Below are 20,024 nucleotides of genomic sequence, written 5' to 3' on the forward strand. Positions count from 1 at the left end.
GGAAGGAGGCTTTAAATGATCACTTCTCAAATTAATCCTCAAGTTGAAGCTCAAGAAGTGGTGTTCACTTGTATTCCTTTTTTTTTACCTCATCCACTCAATCTTCTTAATCCATCATCTTCTCCAATTCATTTTTGAAGCATTTATAGCTTGAAAAGTTGTTAAACAACCGTTTCTAGCTGTTAGAGAGAAGAAACTAGCCGTTGGAAGTAAATATGGTTATTCTGGTTTCGTAGAAAAACTAGTCGTTACTGTTATCAGGCGCTGATGGGTCTACTCGAATTCTTCAGGGGTCAACTCATGATCTCAAGGGTCGACTCGTAATCTTCAGAGGTCGACTCGTGAACTAATTGCTTTATGTTTTATCTATAGCCATTCAGGGTCAACTTGTAATCTTCAAGAGTCGATTCGAGATAGTTTAGGATCATCTCGTTTATTATAGAAACTTTCAAAACTCTTCAAAAAGCTTCTCCATGTTCTTTAACCTTTCAACCTTATTGAGGTCCCTATATAACAAATTTAACTTCTCTAAGAATACAAAATCATTAGTATTATATTCAAATATTTTATACTCATCAAAATCAATCTATTTGATCAACAATCTTTACTAACAATATATCCTTGCTGCGATCTTAGTGAGGCCCGCTGGTGTTTTTGAGTCACTGGGAAGACTCACTCCATCTTTATGATTTTCCTATGTAGAGGTATATTCTCTCCAGCAACTTTCTTAATTAGACGGCTTTTCTAAATGAATATCAAACAAGTACTGGTATAACCAGTGGCGCCTAACTAAAATATGAGATGCTGGATTGAGAGCAAGATTTCAATGAGCCGACACAATGTGCGATAGATCTACCGACGAATTCATATATAGCCATAAGTAATCTAAATTGGTGATAAGAGGCGACATGCTTTGTTGGCATGCAAGTTCTTCTAAGGATAGGATTTCCACAAGCGATAGAAAGATGTTTCCAAAATATTTGCCAAATTGTTAGCTTGTATCCAAGATTTGAAAGACTTCATCTAGTATTAAAGTGATTAGTGTTATAATGGCTACTAATAGCATTAAGACGGAAAGTAATATTGAAATTATTGTTCACTCAGTCAAAACTTCATTTTTTTTTTAAACGTACAGACTAATTTGTAGAGAAAATTGATAGACAATTTGAATCTTAAGAATGCTACTTTATTCATTAAAGCAATAGATTGTCAAATAGTAGCTCTTATTTGTATTACATAATGATAAAAAAAACAGCCATTATCTAAGATCCATTATTCATAATTCTTAATAGATTGTGGCAGCAAGCATCATGTCTTAGTGCCCATGATTTCAAATCATGATGACAGCACTTGACTACTGCGAGAGACGAATCTTCTTTTTTCAAGGAAAGCCACTGCGAGCAACGTAGTGCAAGCACAATGGCCAGATATATTGTGGCAAGACACCTCTCCCACCAATGTAAAATTCTGCTCATGGAATGGCCTACAATCCTAGCATGCAGCGATTACTCTTAACATGGACTTAGGTAATAAATATGGTTTCTGTCAAATGATTCATAATTTTGTTATTCTAGATCATGGACCGGCACGTTCAATCTATATCAAGTAGCTTGTTTTTCCACAAAAATACATCTTTTGCAAACTACTGTAAGTAATATTGCGTGCGCACAAAGTGGCAAGATATATTGTGGCAAAACACCTCTTCTATCGACGTAAAATTTTGCCCATGGAAATGGCCTACAATCCTAGCATGTAACGATTACTCGTAACATGGACTTAGGTAATAAATACGGTTTCTATCAAATAATTTATAATTTTATTATTCTGGATCACTCGCTCTACAGAGATACAACTTTTGAAGGCTATTGCGACCAACGTTGCACAAGCGGAGTGGTCAGATATATTGTGGCAAGACAACTCTAACATCAATGTGAAATTTTGCCCATGGAAATGGCCTACAATCCTATCATGTAGTAATTACTCTTAACATGGATTACTTAGGAAATAGGTGTGGTTCCGGTCAATGGATTCATAATTTTGTTGTTCTGCCGTGTAATAGGTGAGGGGTACAAGATTTGGTATGTGTCAGTGAATTATTGGAAGGGTGATAGCATATTGACGTAGATCGGAGGTAGGTGCTGCTGAATTTTTGATAGACGATGACTTCTGCTCCTGCATCACATTTCTTCTTTTGACTCAATGTCATGGGTACAAAATTGTGGCATTGTTGATTCCAGCTAGTCTCATGGTTCAAAGATCAGGGCCACGTCCACCGCAAATGGTCATGCACTTTGGGTGGAAGCTGCACCACGTAGAGAAGAGAGGGAATATCTGCAAACGCATGGGGCATCTCCTTCGAGTGGGTCCCTCATTTTACAAGAGCTGCAGCCCCCATAGCAGGAAAAATGTAAATTTTCTATTTCTAAAAAAAATATCTTGAGTTTCAAACTCTCAAGCTAAAATTTCAAAGGATCTGCGATCAGAGTATGAACGTTGTCGAGGTCAAAGCCGCGTGGAAGGGTGTCTTCTATGCGAGACATGTGCTAGACGCATACTCTATTGTCTTGGAGGAAGACTCAGCCTCGGTGATTGAGGGTATCCAGGACTCCGGTCATGTAGCTGCCGGACTGCGACTAATACGCGACATTCGCAGCCTCTTGAGGGAGCGTGCTTTCCATCGGGTCGTCCATATCTACCAGGAGGCGAATAGTGTAGTGGATTTGGTGGTGTCTAGATTTTGTTTGGGACACTCATGTTCCGATTCCAGCTCCTTTGTATTCTCTCTTTTTTTTTTTGACTTTATAGGTGTACCCATGCCCGTTGCATGTGAGTCACCAATGTACCAAAACAAAAAAAAAAAGCTTAAAAAAAAAAAATTGTCCATGTTGTCCAAAAATTTGGCAAGTTAGAGATAATACATGATCTTTCTATCTATCAAGCACCAAGAGCTGCTGCTTCTACAGAATCCATATTTCAACTTAATAGAAAAAGTTGAGTTCGGAAACAGATTCGGACTATAAGCTTCAAACTCGCATCTTGAGTAGAATTTTTTACAAAATTTGCAGGAAAACAAAGGTTATATCTTTGTTAGAAAATTGGAAAAATATAGTAGTAAATTTAGGAAAAAAAAAATCAATTGTTACATGTCATGTGGGAATTAATGCCTCAGACCATGATTACAACCTTTCTTATGAATATAACTAATACCCTCAGGCTATATGGCAGCCTGGATGACTACTCCTATTGCTTTTATGCATGATGTTATTTTTTACTCTCAATTTAGCATATGATTTTAGTGCAAACTACTTCACATGATATGTATCAAGATAGCCCTTATTGTAAAGTTGAACAATATTTTCTTTTCCTGCAAAATTGATTCTTGAGTAGAATTCTTGAGTTACACCCTTGTTAAAAAAATAAAAAATAAATATAGTAGTAAATTTAGAAAAAAATATTCATTGCAACATGTCATGAGGGAATTGATGCCTCACCCCATGATTACGACATGTCTCAAGAATATAACTAATACCCTCATGCTATAAGGCAGTCTTGATGGCTGCTCCTATTGCCCTTTATGTATGATGTTACAAGTAGCTACTATCAAACATCTTGTTTAGAGAATTTAATTCATTTAACTTGTTTACAAAATTATAGTTTGGTATTCTATAAATCTATGTTGAAGAATAGTTTTACAAAATCTATGTTGCAAACGTCAACGTAGGTGTCGACATAGCTTGCTTAGGATTGCTGTCATATAGGAAGGTGGCGGACAACGGTCTTTTGCCTAACCCCCTTGAACTCATCCGTATCAAGTTTGAATCAGCATCTAACTGATAAAAAAAAATTCCACCTGGCCGTATTATATATGAGCCTGGGGAATCGTCATCCCGTACCCTTGTTACATGTGAATCATAATAGCGAATAGGAAAACAAAAAAAAAATAAAAATCTTCATAAAATTAAAAATAAAATATATTTATATTTTAAAATTTTAAAAATTTATTATTTATTTTTTTAAAATTTATTTTTATCCAACATTATGATCCATAACTTAACAGGATATTAATCAAATCATTAATCTTAAATTGAATTCAAATACTGTATCAAAAAATATTCTAAAATAATCAAAATAATATTAGATGATATATCAACTAGGAGCCAAGGATATAAGAAAATATGTGCATCCTTTCTTTCATTTATTTATTTATTTTTTTTTTTGCTAAGGCTGATGGATCATACCAGACGAATAGGGATGCATCCAATAAAATCAAAAAACAAAATACTTCAGAGTGCCGAGAGCAACTCTCCATCTTCAGCCCGCAAGGTACTATTCGAGTGATTGGCTACTACATAAGCAGCCATCCTGTCCGCGGCCCCATTAGCTTCACGGAAGATATGCTTGCTCTTTGGGAGCTAGCATGTTAGATATCATTTGCTAATTTGATGGGTCTACTTGACGGTAAAAGGTGCCAACTGCAAACTACTTCACATGACTTGTGATTGCCACCATATTAACTATGGGGAAGACCCTTTCATATCTCCCTTGCACCTATATCTCGACCTAACCGAACTAGAAATCTTAAAGCAACACAATCTCGCAGGTTATGTAATATGTAACTCTTTTTATTGGAATATCAAAGTTACACATCAACTATACGACAGTTTTATGTGAGATTGATATGCTAATTATATAGCATTTCTCTGTGCATAGATCATGAAGAAAGGTGGTCCACCTTCTCATTGATTGAGACAACCATTAAAGTGTTGGCATTTGGTCCACGTCCATGTCCATGATTACCTGATATCTTAGACCCCATCTTGGGGGAGATCCTTTTTACCAAGAGACTTTAATAACTAGGTGAAGCACCAACAATAAGTAACAAAATTGATGCACGAAAGCTTCCTAGTGCCGAGATGCATGCCAAACTTTGAAGCTTTGACACGTAAGTAAATTGACCCATAGCAGCATTCTGCTTTCATGGACCATTTTTTTAAAGATAGAACAAGACCAAAATCCAACCTAACAAACTCCTATTAAAGGTTGCATAGCAAGAAAGTTATTTATTTAATCTAAAATATAGTTAAATTTTAACAACCTTGACCAAAGAATCAACTTGGAAGATCAATTGGAAATATAAAAAAAAAAATAAGGCAACATCACTAAGCAATCAACTGTTTGCTTGTCATAATGTATCGAATGCATCAAATATAATAAAAACATAAAAAATCTAACCATGACGACAATTCCATGCATTGCACAAAATCAAATCTACTTTCAAGATCTAGCAGCACCTCTTGACGTGGGACTTGGTCATTAAGTTCACTGATGCGAAACATTCTTTTAAGAGCAAGGAAGGGAAGCTCCACACCAATTAAATTATCCAAGTCTGCATAACAGAATGCAGGTATAACTGGAAAATCCAACAAACAAATACAATAACATTTCTATGGGAGACCCATCACGACTTTTAAGAGGAATGTTTTCTCAATTAAATAACATAATTTAGTTAGCCTGAATTATGGGCACTTTCTTTCATGTCCAACGTACATGAGAATACGCCCAATATTAAATCAGTGCTATTAATAACTGTAATTATATGTATATCATCCATACAAACATAGCTACATGCATAAAGTCTATAAAATATGATTTTGTTATGTTACATTTGTTGCTTTTAACGTACATAATTACCTATTATAACAATAACAGCTATCCAAAAATGATAAAAGAACGTATATTTCCCTTCCATAATTGTACCGTTGGAAGAAAAAAAAAGTGGTGTAGAGTATCAGAAGAATTTTTTTTTTCAAAAAACAGAAAAATCGGCGGTTCTGGAAGGATCTGTCGTTCCTTCCTCCTTGTTCCCAACCGAGATTCTGTCCGTTAGGACATTGGCGGCGGCATTTCCGTTACCGTTATCGTTACGGTTTCCGAATACCTCTTGCACCGACTTCTCCACATCGATGGGATCATGGCCCTCCGCGCCCTCCTCTTCCCAATCTGCCACCGCCGGAATAAACGGCGGCCGCGATATCCGAAGGACCGAGTCCCAGTCTACCCCTCTGAAAAAGTCGTGCTGCTTGACGCCGTCAGACGAGATTCTCCTCCCGGGGTCCTTCTCGAGGAGACGGCGTATCAGATCCCGTAACGGCGTTTGCTCTCCCGTCAGCTCCGGCTCCATTGTTAGGATCCGGTAGAACGTTTCCTTCCGATTTTGCCCCCGGAACGGCGTCCGGCCGTAGAGCATCTCGTAGAGGAGGACGCCGAGGCTCCACCAGTCGACGGCGAAATCGTGGCCGTTCCCCTGGATGATCTCGGGCGCCACGTACTCCTCCGTCCCCACGAACGAGTTCGACTTCCCCGACGCCGACGACCCGGAGGTGGACTCGTCGCCGGCGGAGACGAAGCCCTCCTCCGGCGAGTCGGAGCTCTCCGGCGACACGCCGGCATTGCAGGAGAACCAGCGCGGGAAGCGCTTCTTCTTTGCGGGGGCCGCCGGCGGCGGATGATCGCGGCGGCGGTGGGGTTCAGGTTTCTTGGCGGCGACTTTGAGAGGTTCCGGCGGTCTCGCCGGGAGCCTGGTGGAGAGGTCGAAGTCGATGAGCATCAGATGGCCGTTTTCTTGGATCAAAACGTTCTCGGGCTTCAAATCTCTGTAGACGATCCCCAATCCGTGCAAGTACTCCAGGGCGAGCACCAGCTCCGCCGCGTAAAACCTGAAGAAGATCGAAGGAGCACCGGATTTAGGTTAAAAATCGGGAAAAATTTCAGAACAGATCGAATAGACCAAGCGATTTTGCGAGATGGAGAGCTCACCGGATGACACCGTCAGAGAACATCCTCTCCGTCTGGCGCCGGCGGAGAGCGTTGAGATCGCCGCCGGAGCAGCGCTGGATGACGAACCCGACGATCTTATCGGTGGAGACGACGCCACGGAGGGAGGGGAGCAAGGGATGGCAGACGGCGAGGAGGACGTCCCGCTCGAACCAGACCCGGCGATAGGCGTCGTCGGAGGCGGAGTCTGTATTATTCTTGTGCTCGATGGAGGACCGGGAGATGGCCTTGAGGGCGAGGGCCTCGGGGGAGGTGGGGGCGCGGACGAGGAAGACGACGCCCTTGGCACCGCGGCCGAGGACGGCGACGGCCCTCAGGTCGCCGAGGTCCAGCGGCGCCGGCGCCGGCAGTTCGTCGGCCATCGCCAGCGGAGGTAATAGGGATGAAACCTAGTAGAGAAGCGAGTTTTTTTTTAACCAATATTTGGGGGGCAGGTTTTGGGCTTTCCGAAGGAAATATTGCTTCGCGGGCAAGAAATAGAGGGCAGAATCCCTGCGGCGGGACAGAGAAGGTAGAAACGGACCGCATGGACAGCCACCGAATCCCGTGACGACTACGGACGCGTTTTTATGGCGCTGTTTTTTACGCGGACGCAATTTAAATCCGCATAGAAATATCGGTGGTCAGTCTTAACACCTTCCGTTCCATCCCATTATCTCAGTCATCCTCAGAGTTTAATATGACGGTTTTGGTGAATTATGTTACGTAACATTATACTTATACAAATAAAATAATGGCAAAAGATAATGGTTGCCGTAAATACCTTATATTCCAGTCAACGGTCGTCATTGGAATTTATATTATTATTTTTTCAAGAAAATTTGGAATTTATATTGTCATCCTGAAAATTTTCTTACAAAATTTAAAATTTGTATTTGATTCTTTCTCTCAAAAATAGGTACAAATTGAAATCCAATATTTTTCTTAAATTTTTCGTCATTTTGGCATATTAGCAAAACTGATATAACTATTATTATTATTATAATTTAAATAGAATTTTTTTATGAATATCTTTCTAAATATCGAATTTTACATGAATACCCTCCTAAAATTGATATTTACATATATATTCTCGTAAAACAAAACACTTGCTTTGCTATTGTACCTTTTTTTATCATTATTTTTGCATACATATCCATACTATTTAATAGCATTAAAAAATTAATGATTTTAAATTAAAATGACTAAAATATTCTTAATGGAGAAATGTGCAAAAAAAAATTATTAGGCGATTGCAATGGAGAACAAAAAAGTAATTTCTATATATTATTTATTTTTAATTAAAATAAATATAAATTTTATTAACGGTGTTAGAAGAACCGTTATATTAGAAGCATTTGTGTAAAAATAATATTTTATAAAAAATATAAAATAAATATAAATGTTAAAAAAAGTATTTCCATAAATTTGTATTTTTAGAAGCATATTCATGTAAAAAAATTAGTAAAGAAGTTCAGATCACTCGAAATTGGAATAACTAGCGGCCAGTATAAATAAGTTCCACGTTATCCCGCGGATAGCGGATCCGGTCCCGCACGGTAGTTTTATGAGAACGTACGGAACGAGAGATCGGTACTTTTCTTCGCGGCGCGGCATTTTTTCCTCCTCGTGATATGTGCGCGAGGTCTGCCCTTCTAGAAGGAGGGAGCGGGGACTCTGTTAACGCAATCTGGACCGTTGAAACAGAGTTGGTAGGTGGACACCGTGAGTGGGTACCACGCGATACGGCGCGAAGGTGGAGAAATGGACGGTCTTGATTGATACGGCCGTGAATCGGAGGCGTGGAGAGGGGCAGTTCGGTCTTTTTATTTTTTTATACGTGCAGTTCGAAGGGGTGGTTCTATATACACCCCCCCTATTGCTCAGGACACCCCCCAAAAATTAAAAAAAAATTAAATACTCTCTACACCCCCCCCATTTGCTAAGGACACCCCTAAAAAATTAAAAATTCCTAAATTACCCCCCACCCTTCCCACCCCCTCATCTAAATTGCTCTCTACACCCCCCCAAACCCCCCCACCCCGCTCTTTCCCTCCGAAACACCCGCCGGCTTCTCCCTTCCGCCCAAAAAACCTCGCCTCAAGCACCTCCCCGGCCATCTCCCGAGCAACGAGCACCTCGCCGGCGGAGGAGGAGGGGGGAGGCGGAGGAGGAGGACGGGGAGGCGGGGGGAGGCGGAGGGGGAGGTGGGGGATGGGGAGGAGGAGGAAGGAGGACGGGGAGGTGGGGGAAGAGGAGTGAGAGGAGGTGGCGGAGGAGGAGGGGGGAGGCGGAGGAGGAGGACGGGGAGGTGGAGGGGAGGTGGAGGGGGAGGTGGAGGGGGAGGACGGGGAGGTGGAGGGGAGGAGGGGGGGAGGTGGGGGATGGGGAGGAGGAGGAAGGAGGACGGGGAGGTGGGGGATGGGGAGGAGGAGGAAGCGGGCGCAGGGGGGAGGGGGGAGGAAGACGAGGCGGAGGGTGATGGGGGAGGCGGAGGAGGAGGAGGAGGAGGCGGAGGAGGAGGACGGGGAGGTGGGGGATGGGGAGGAGGAGGAGGAGGGGGAGGGGTGATGGGGGAGGCGGGGAATCAGGAGGGGTAGGAGGGGGAGGCGGAGGAGGAGGACGGGGAGGTGGGGGATGGGGAGGAGGAGGAAGCGGGCGCAGGGGGGAGGGGGGAGGAAGAGGAGGAGGAGGGGTGATAGGGGAGGCGGAGGAGGAGGAGGAGGAGGCGGCAGTGAGGAGGAGGGGGAGGGGAGGAGGCGGCAGTGAGGAGGAAGGGGGGTTTACTGAGAAAATTTCAAGGGCAATATGGTAATTACACTAAAGGTTAGTTTGGGTATTTTTTTTTTGGTTTTTGGGGGGTGTCCTTAGCAATAGGGGGGGTGTATATAGAACCACCCAGTTCGAAGGCACCGGAAAGCGGGAAGCTATTTGTTGCTTAACGCGCCACGTGGAGGGAAGTTGGCGGCTTGTTATAAATTATAATTATAGAGATAGTTGTGCTCCGCACGTGACATGGTCAGGAAATCTTTTACCATGCAAAATCTGGAAAGTTCTCTCCGTTATGACAGGTATATACCTTTTTCTGTTAATATGTTTTAACTTAAATCAATTATTTGGATGGAGATCCAGCAGAGACATGCAGCCAATTAAGATCTGCCACATGGCTAATTATAATCTTTCTACATTTCAAGCTTGTTTGGTTTGGGATAAGTCTCCTGAAGCTACTTTTCTTTTTTTTAAAAAAGATTAGGCTATTGTAGGAAAGTTTAGCTTTATAGAGCCAATTAAGCACCTAAAGTAGGCTTTGCTAGGCTGAACTAATTTGCATACTAAGGAAACCAAAAAGGCCTAAAGATAATAAAGAATTTGTATTTCATGACTTGTACACTAGAACTATCATCGGAGATGCTTGATGAAGGTGGAGAAAAGTATAATGGATGTGATCATATGTGAGAAGATGGTAATTTGGAACTTTGGCTTAGAAAATTGGCATTAGTTGACCGGTTGGTTAGCCTCTCAATAGGCATTGGTGGTTTGAAACTTTGGCTTAGAAAAGTTGCCAAGGCTTGATGCAAGTAACATGGGTTCAATTATGCGAGAATTATGAGGTTGCAAGAGGGTGATTTAAAGTTAGAGGATGAAAGAGGATGCGTGCCTGCAAGTTCTAATTCAATCGAAAAAAAATCCCTCCAAAACATTTGACTAAAACTGCAGCAAAATTTGACCACACTTGTAATTAGGAAAGCTGCTTTGAAGAGGTCCCCTCACCACTCCAACCATTCCCTTCTTATCCCTAATAATTAATATAATGATATATATTATTATTATAATTCCATTATATCAATAATAATATCATAATATTATTCCAAATTTTATAATTAGTATTGCATTACTTTAACAATCATTTCTTAATATTATAAAAAAAAGTAACATGATATAATTATATATTATAATAGTATTATTATAATAATTACATTATATTATTGGATAGTATAATGCATAGGATAAATAATACATCTAGTTAGATGTTAACTGTTAATTTTTCCTTGGGGTCTTCGACCTTACACCCCAACCAAAAAAAAAAAAAAAATCAACCGAGTTTCTTTCTATCCTAATTTCTAAATCTCAAAAAAATTACAGAAATAAACAAATAAGTAAATAAACAAGTTTTTAATGATATATTTTACTCCGTTTTCTAGGATAAAGAGAGGTGACTTGAACTGAGAAACTAAATTTTGTTTGAAAATTAAGTATAGACAAAAATTTTACCAAAAAAAAAAAAAAAAAAAAGTTGAGCTGGGGCATCAGAGATTGCAAGACATATATATAGAGTTGCATCTGCTCATTGCAAGTCTAGCAATTAACCAACCACAAATATGATCAGGTTGATCCATCCATTTCTATTGAAGAAAACTTCTGGTGGCTGAGCCCATCTCCTTTTGAGAGGGGGTTCTCTTTTTGAATTTGTGGAGTGTTGTTTCCCCAAGTATTTGACCAGGAAACTATATTTGGTTTTGCCCTCCCTGTTATTCTAAAACAAAGAACAATGTTTTGGCCTAGATAAATGGATTATTGGCATGAGATCTCCAGTATATGAGAGGAGATAAACAGGAAGCCTCTCTTGCTTTCTTAAGTTTGCTTCACAACCTCATCACAATGTCTTGGAGACGTGTAGAGGCGATCCCATGGAACTAGGTTGATAGATTGATTTGGGAGACCAAAATCCAATTCCGCACTCTCTTTACGCTTTCCATCTTTTATAGTTATAATATGAATCTTCAACAAAACAAACAGCACTTTTATCTCTACCTTTAACAACCAACAAAAGTTAGTGGACTTTTTTGCCACCTTCATATCATCTTCCTCCTCTTTGAAAGATCATCCTTTTCAACCTTTTGAAGGAGATGCGAATCTCTTCTCTTTCTTTCTCCCTACCTAAAAGAGAAGCTAAATCTAACAAATTCCTCTGAGTCTTCCTCCTTTTTGTTGAAATGAGTTGCATCAAGTCGGGTTGTCCTCTCTCCTCCAATACATTCTTCTTCTTTCTCTAGGATATGTAAAGGGGTCTTCTGCCATCTCTGTCATCCACTATCTTTTACATCAGTTGGAGAGGGAACAACCATATTTATATATATATCAAATTATTCTTTCACTTTTTTAATCTTTGTAACAAGCGAAATTGGGCACAATCTCATCCTTTCACTAATTAGCCTCTCCTCTCTCCACCATGCCTTTGGAAGGATTTATTCCATTCCTTTCATTGTAAATAATAAAAAAACCCTCAACTAAAGTTGCTCAACCCCCTCACACATACATTGGGATGCATGCACATGTGTTTACACAGGTGCTCACATGCAATGCCTACATGTTAAAGATGCTTTGGATGCTTTGGCATAATTGGTGTTTAGAACATAAAAGTGATTCAGTCATACAATTTTTATTTTTCTCAAACAAATTGAAATAAGTAGGATGATTTTTCTGTTGTTGTACACCCAAATTAGAAATTCATGTTACACATGTGCTCACATGCAATGCCTACATGTTAAGGATGTTTTGGCATGATTCAAATTGTATAATTGGTGTTTAGAACATACAAGTGATTCGAAGTCATACGTTTTTTTATTTTTCTCAAACAAATTGAAATAAATAGGATGATCTTTTTGTTCTTGTACACCCAAATTAGATATTCATGTACTACTCTTCTCATCGATCATTTTATACTTCTCGTGTAGTGGATCTTTATAAAGTTAAGACTTGTTAATTTACCAATAGACTCCAAAAGCTTGAGTTGATATGGAAAAAATCAATAATATATATCAAGCTTAACACCCTGCATGTGTGGCTTGGATCATGCAATATAGACATCGAAGTGGAGGCAGGATAGTATGAAGGTGATTCGAATTTGTTGTCTCCAGCAAACTTTAGTTTTGATACCATACTAACTTATAACAAGAACCCAAAAGCTTAAGTTAATAAGAAAAAGATGAACAGTGTATGCCACGCACGATAATATTCTATATGATTTTCCCGCTCTCCCATTATTAGATGTAAGTAAGTGTACGCTTTCATTTTTTTGTTTGTCCCTCACTTTTCCTCTTATAAGCATCATAATTTGTGCCCCCCTCCCCCAAAGAAACCCCCAACCAAAACATAAAAAAAATTCAAAACCAAAGAAGAAAGTCCACCATAGCCTCTTTCTCCTTCAACTCTCTTACTTTTTTTTTCTTATGGATGTCCTTTATCCTTTTAGTAAATTAAAGAAGATAACCCCCTCCTCCAAATTGAAACTACAAGAATTGATTTATCTTACCTTACAGTTTCTCTCTCTACTTACTACAATATTGGGCTACAAACAAATTTTCTAATTCTCTCTTGCTTTCTAGATCCAAAACCATTTCGGCAAATGTACAACGCATACAATTGAAGAGATCACAAGAGCACTTAAGAATAAAACTACTAGTATTTGGTTTAGTTGCCTCATGTAAGTCAAGTAAATAAATGGTTACAATGCAAATTAATGTGTTTGGTTCTAACTACTTATCACAATTGTTATCTTGGATGAGACTTGACTAATAAATTAGTTTGATGTGGACATAAAAGAATAGAAAGTGACACAATAATTGGACCTAGGGAGGTTGTCTCAATTATGATGGTGGTAATGTAAAGTATTAAACTAACAATACTAAACTACGGAAAAAATAAAATTATTTTATGGAGAAACAATCCTAAATTATTCTTTGACATGCCAATTAATTTAAATTGTTTAATAACTCACAAATTATGATTTATGAAGAATTATTGGTGCTTTTTCTACAAATAAACATACATTTATGAGTAATAACCATATGTATTGGTGATGTTGGTAGTGTTTGTCATTATCCTTCATTTTTCTTGTCTTCCATATTTATTTGAATAAATATATAAACATATCATAAATTTTGAATTTTTATTTTGGTCAATGGTTTCAACCTTCAAGTTATCCCAATTATTTTGAAACTTTTAGAAAAATTGTATGGATTGTCCATCTTAAATCCTGAATTCTTTTCTCTAGTTGATCAATTCCCTAATTTCCGATATTTTTGATCCTACACCCCTCCCCCTCCCCCCCCAACCCAAAAAAAAAAAAAAAAAAAATACAAAACTCTCTTAAAGTTTACGTTTATTATACTTATACCCATTAGTTTGTAAAACCTACACCTACACCCAATTAAATTAATGGCATTATTAGATCCATTTCCTCATATAAAAAATTAAAATTGTTCCTAAGTGATGAGTAAATTATAAAAAATCTTCTAAGATTAGGAGTAAATTATACTAATATCCAATAGTTTGAAAAATCTAGACTTATCTTCCTGAGATTTGTTTTTATGCAATACTATAACCCATAACTTAACAGAATGTTAGCCAAACCATTAACTTTAATAGGACATAAATGCCAAATAAAAAAAAATAAAAAATAAAAAAATAACCAAACTAGCCTTAAGTGATATAATATCCACCCAAGAAGGAAAACAGTTATAAGACGCAATGGGTCAGAGCTTGATTCTAATGAATTATCAGAAAAGAGCTATGTACTAAAGAAAAAGCAATCTAGATCTCTCAAGCAAGAGAATACCTCTAAAATTTTTTAATGCAGAAAACTAACATTAAGAGTTTTATCGTTTGAACCAATCTGTCTATGGTCTAAACCAGACTATAGAATCGCAATTGATGCCCCTTCCGAAAAGAAGAATTCTCACGCACTTCATATATAGATATAGATAAATCTTTTAGATGATAGGCTGCCAGAACTATTATAGCTCCATATATAGATATAGAAATTCTCATTCACAGTGATAATATTAAAAAATCATGCCTACAGTATTAGACAAGTAAAACTCAAAATCAGCTAATAATATACTGGCATCTCCGATCTCAATGATATGGTGGGCGAAAAAGTGAGAACGAAATATGATCAGAAAAGGACAGATGCTAGTTAAAAAGGATACTCGTCGTCAAATGTTGATTGGAAAAAATATTATTATTGTTCGCTCGTCGGAAAAGAACGCTTGCAATAAGGTGGCAAAGTGGAAAAGAACACCTAACTGCTTAATCTCGAAGAGAAGAAGACTTTTGAAGATGTAATACTTCAAAAAAATTCAAAAGTTAGAAAAATAAAAAAATCATATTTTCTTATAAAGATAATTTTGACTTTTTATAATAAATAAATAGTTTCACCAATGCTGTCAATTTAAATGTATGTAAATATATATATTTACAAAATATAAAATATAAGTGTAATAAACATAAACCTCAAAAAAAATTTATAAAATTATTGTGGCCACTTTCTTTTTTTTTTTTTCTGATGGAGTATTTAAGTCATATTAAAAATTAACAATCTGTTAAATTATGAGTTGAAGTATTAAATAAAAATAAACCTTAGAAAGATAAGCGTTGCCATAGGGTATAAGTATAATTAGGGCTACAAATGGATCGAGTTGAGTCCTGAGTGACGCCGATCCAACCCAGTTTCTTGTTTGGGTCCTAATTTTGGACCCAAACTCGACCCGATTGAAACTCGAGTCGAGTCGGATCCCTGCCTAGAAATTTTGACCCGACGGATCATTCGGATCGGATCGGATCTGAATCCATGTATTTTTATATTCAAAGTTCCACCATATAATAGTAAATAACATCAAGTAAAAAAAATGAATCTGGCCGATTCTGGGTCAAGATTGGGTAGACCCAACCTGCCCTATTTGCAGCCCTAACTATAGTTTAACCCTAAAAGGTTTTTGTAATTTACTTAAAAAACAAAACAAAATAAATGTACAATGTTTTAAAATTGTTTGCAAAGAGAAGGTGGCACATTTCTCCCTCTTTTTAAATTGATTAGCAGCCAAGCAATCCTCTTGACAATATGGTTCTCGCTCAGTATACATGCTTAACAATCCAACAGGCAATGCACATTTTTTTTAGTGCAAACTATTCTACAGCCCTCAATTAATTCCTCCGATCTATGGAAACATGCAATAAGGTTCCTCGTTTAATCCAATAATCTACCATAGCATTTTTTCCCCATAGTTTGATGCCACTTTAATGCCCACCAATGTTACACAGCTCTCAAACAATGTTATGGACAAAATCATAAAGGTCGCCTAATGACTATATCTTAATGGATCACAGTTTGATATTAAAACACCGATACCAGTCACGAAATATAGCATAATCTAGTAAGCCTATTTGATTAGGTTGATGGTTAGGAAAAGCTAATGAAAAGAAACTACCAAGCGCAGGACTTAATTCATCACAGTTGAAAACAACCAAAGATAGATGGCAGGATTGGTCAAGCCTTCGCTGGCCAGAAGGTTGCTCTCAATCCCAAAGCCTCCATATTAGACTGTTGACAAAGAGCTAAGAATGCAATAATACAGCAATTTCTTAGAGCCAAGCAATGCTTTTAAAAAGCCTTTGTTTTCGCCACCAGATGCAGACATTTCCAGCTGGCCTTCACATAACCTACATAATAATGACAAATGCAAAAGATTGGGGATATCAACAAAAGCTTGGATTCCATGCTGCCTCATTGAAACAGAGAAGAAAACAAACCCCAACAACACAACAAATCATTTGTACCGTTCATTTATGGCAAAACATCTAAAAATGTCAAAGTGATTATATATTAGCAACCCAACATATTCTGATATTTCAGGTCTGTTAGAGGGAACCATGCAAGCCAAACATGCTGAACCCCACCTTTCTAATTGTGTTTAAGAAGAGAGTTTTGACATAAATTTTTTTTCCATTAATTTCCCCTTTCACAAAATAACGCAATGAGAAAAAAACAATATCTTGGTATAAATAATTAAATATTGTTAGATAATTATATAACTTTGCCGATAAAACAAATAACTAAACTGAAGAACATTTCAGAACAGCTGATCTGATCACTCGACGGTTTAAACCAACAAATTGTTTATGAGAACCCATGCGGGCATGTGTTCAATATTACATCTTCTATTCGCTGGATAGATCTTGGGTACTTATACAGAACCAAGAAACACAAATAATACCTTTTAGTTAGCCTTTTTGGGTGAGATGCTGGATTGTGACAAATGGTATCAGAGCAAACCTGCCTCGTGAGCTATGTGGACTAGAGGACACTGTAGGACGAGTTTATGAAAGCTGACTACAGGCCGATTGTGGTGTTTGCGATTAGATTTGAATGGATTTAAATTCTTAGCTTGGCAAGAACGCCAGAGCTTAAATGAAGGAAGTATATGAAGATCCATGTGGATATGTGTTTAGTCCCACATCGGTTATTTGCTGGATAAATCTTGAATAATTATACATGACCAAAAAATTCAAATAATACCTTCTAGCCTACCTTTTTGGATGTGGTCCTAGGCTGTGACACTCTCCACGTTTAAATGAACAGTGATGGTGACACATTGACACACATCCAAAACCAAGAAGAGCATGAAAAGGAAATGCCACAACTAGAAAGAAAGTAATTCACAAGTTCTGTTTAAGACTCATGGAATTCACATGTTCCATGGATATTTCAATACCATTTGCATATTACTAACTAATGCTGGATCGCCAAAGTAATATTCTAAAACTCACATATTCTTCTGCAAAGTAGAGAGAATTGAAGTTGTGATCCATTGGAAAGATCAATTATGTGTTCCTGATAGAGATAACAGACCAAGTAATTGTATGTCCATCGAAATGTTTAATCTCAACTTCCTTGCAGCTCTCGGATATATTAAGCAATCCAAAAATCCAAACAACTTCAGAAGAATTCACCTCAAAAAAATTTCAGAATACTACCTTCAAGACTACAGCCTTTAGAGACATCAAGTCCACAACCTACAGAGAATCCAAAGCCATATATTGCCAAGAAGGAATCAACAAAAAACCAAGGGCCCCTCCACAATAACAAAGCTATCTTTTCTACCACACAGCAGAAAGCTGAGCCACAGCATCTTTTCTAACACACCCTTTTTCAACACTTCAATGCCCCAACAGTGAAGCTAAAGAAAAAGGAAAAAAGACAAACAAAACCGAATCAAATTCTCCCTATTGAAACTGATGCAGATTAAAAATAATTGCAACAAACAGGGGAAAAAAAAGAGAGGCTTATTCCAAAAACAATAATTCAACTGACATCAAAATCTATATAATCAAACAACCATGAGTTTTGAATCAGACAAGCATATGTTAAGAAAATATAAAAAAAAAATCATACATCCGAGATTAAAAAAATTGCAAAAAAGGTTGATTCCAGGAGCAATAATTCAACAAATATCGAAATCTATATTATCTAACAACCATGAGATTCCAATCAGAAAAGCATATATTAAAATTCATAGATCCAAACTTAAATGCTCATGAAAGCTAATAATTGTGGTGTAAACAACTAGATATTTAGTCCCAACAACTGATTACAGGGGAAAACAAGCAGATATAAGGATGCGAACGAAAAAGGAAAATTATTAAGAACATAAAATTTTAAACCTTAGATCTTGATGATCTTAGCAGCTCTAACAAGAGGGTTGGCCTTCGCAATCTCCTCCCTCCCGGCCGTCTTGTAATCGAAAGAACAGTCATGGGTGTCGGAGTATCGGTGGCGGCCGCAGAAGAGATCGCCGCATCGGCACCGGAATCCGGTCAGGCCAACCCTTTTCCGGCAGGTGGAGCACCTGTTACTAAACCGAACGGGTGACTGAGCTTCTTCGTCGGGCTTTGGCGTGCTCGAGACCACGGCGGCGGCTGGCGAGGCCGCGGCGGCCGGAGATTCCGGCCTCTCGGGCCTCTGCACCGGGAATTCTTCGCAGGGGTTCATGAATAGAGAAGAAGGCGGCGATGACGAGGACGGAGGAGGAGAGGGTGGAGAAGGAGAAGGGGAGGAAGAAGAGGAGGGTTTCAGGATTTCGGCCTCATCTTTGTCAAGATTACAGCTTTCTTGGGCCATTTGATTGTTCTAAGATAGATGGAAAGGATCCCAGAAATATATATCTCGAGAGAAGAAAAGATCGATGGTAATTGAAGCGAGAACTGGATCACAGAATTATAAGTTAACCCTAGAAAGACTTGTAAATCGAAGAAAAAAGAGATTTTTGAGACTGAGCGGGAAAAATGCCGACTTTCTAGCGAAAATCGAAGAAAAAGAAAAAGAGATTTTTTTTGGATGATTCAAACAGAGAAAATTCAAGACAAAAAGATTAGCAAACAGAGAACGATGACCGGAAATTTCAGCTAAGAATCGAGAAAGAGCGATTTTTTCGCCTGATCGCAGTCAGAAAAACGGGAAGAAGCAAAGATAGGAGATTTATCTGCCAAGAAACGAATCGAACCGAGAGAGCCCGGAGGAACCCTAAGAATGGAGAAGATGCCCCGAAATTGGCCTCAAAGGATCGAATTTTTTCCCATTTTCGATCGAAATCGATGGCTCGGAGCGAACAAAAAAAAAAAAAAAATCCAAGACTTGCTCGGAAATAGCCGGAGATGGAACGAGCTCGGTCGGTCGGACCGAGGAATTTTGGGGCAAATGGCGTGAGAATTCGAGGAAACAGGGGAGGAAGAAAGGTAAAGGTGAGAGCTTTGGAGGTGGTGGCGACAAAAATAAAATAAAAAAGAAGCAATTAATATTAATTATTTATAACATAAAGGTAATAAAGAAATGGTTGTATGATCTTCGGGCACAAGCAAAAATTTATGGTCCCAAGAGGCCAACTTGGAGCCACCAATCATTGAACGGTCGCAGTGATCTTTGATGCACCTTCAAGTCCTACTAGCCGTCCGATCTCTAAGACGACTTCCACGGCAAGACAATGAAACGGTGGTGGAATACGGGTCACATAAGGCTGCTTTAAATTAAAGAACAACACTGCTTTGGTTAGCTTGCCGGTTTTTCTGATTTTTTTTATTAAATTAATTGTGTTTTATATTCAGTTATTTAAATCAAGGGGAAAAAAAAGGAGGTACATGCGTAAGTTTTATCTACAAGGCCATCATATACCACTCATCCACTGACTCATATTTATTTTTATACATCATCATCGATGTATGTTTACTAAATTTATTTGTGTATTATATTATATATATGTAGGAAATAAATTTTTTTTAATGTACTTTTTTGATTTTGTACGGATATTTGGATATTTAATATTGGTCGTTTTAAGGCTATAATGATGGATGGCCATGCGGCCATGGCCACAGTGGGG

At 38.4% G+C, this 20,024-nt stretch overlaps 2 protein-coding genes across 2 annotated transcripts; both read right to left on the bottom strand.

The window, feature by feature from the left end:
* Positions 1-5,622: 5,622 nt before the first annotated feature.
* LOC103717538 (serine/threonine-protein kinase OXI1-like) lies at positions 5,623-7,371 on the bottom strand. Its single transcript, XM_008805974.4, has 2 exons — positions 6,817-7,371; positions 5,623-6,716 (listed from the first exon to the last, which is right to left on the bottom strand). Exons 1-2 carry the CDS (start codon positions 7,194-7,196, stop codon positions 5,807-5,809), a joined length of 1,290 nt encoding a protein of 429 aa, XP_008804196.2. The 5' UTR covers positions 7,197-7,371; the 3' UTR covers positions 5,623-5,806.
* Positions 7,372-18,117: 10,746 nt separating this feature from the next.
* On the bottom strand, positions 18,118-19,467 carry LOC103717539 (zinc finger AN1 domain-containing stress-associated protein 15-like). Its single transcript, XM_017845288.3, has one exon. The coding sequence runs from the start codon at positions 18,770-18,772 to the stop codon at positions 18,317-18,319; it is 456 nt and encodes a 151-aa protein (XP_017700777.1). The 5' UTR covers positions 18,773-19,467; the 3' UTR covers positions 18,118-18,316.
* Between the last annotated feature and the right edge of the window lie 557 nt (positions 19,468-20,024).

Source organism: Phoenix dactylifera, chromosome 14 (assembly GCF_009389715.1).
Source record: "Phoenix dactylifera cultivar Barhee BC4 chromosome 14, palm_55x_up_171113_PBpolish2nd_filt_p, whole genome shotgun sequence".
NCBI classification, from domain to species: Eukaryota; Viridiplantae; Streptophyta; class Magnoliopsida; order Arecales; family Arecaceae; genus Phoenix; species Phoenix dactylifera.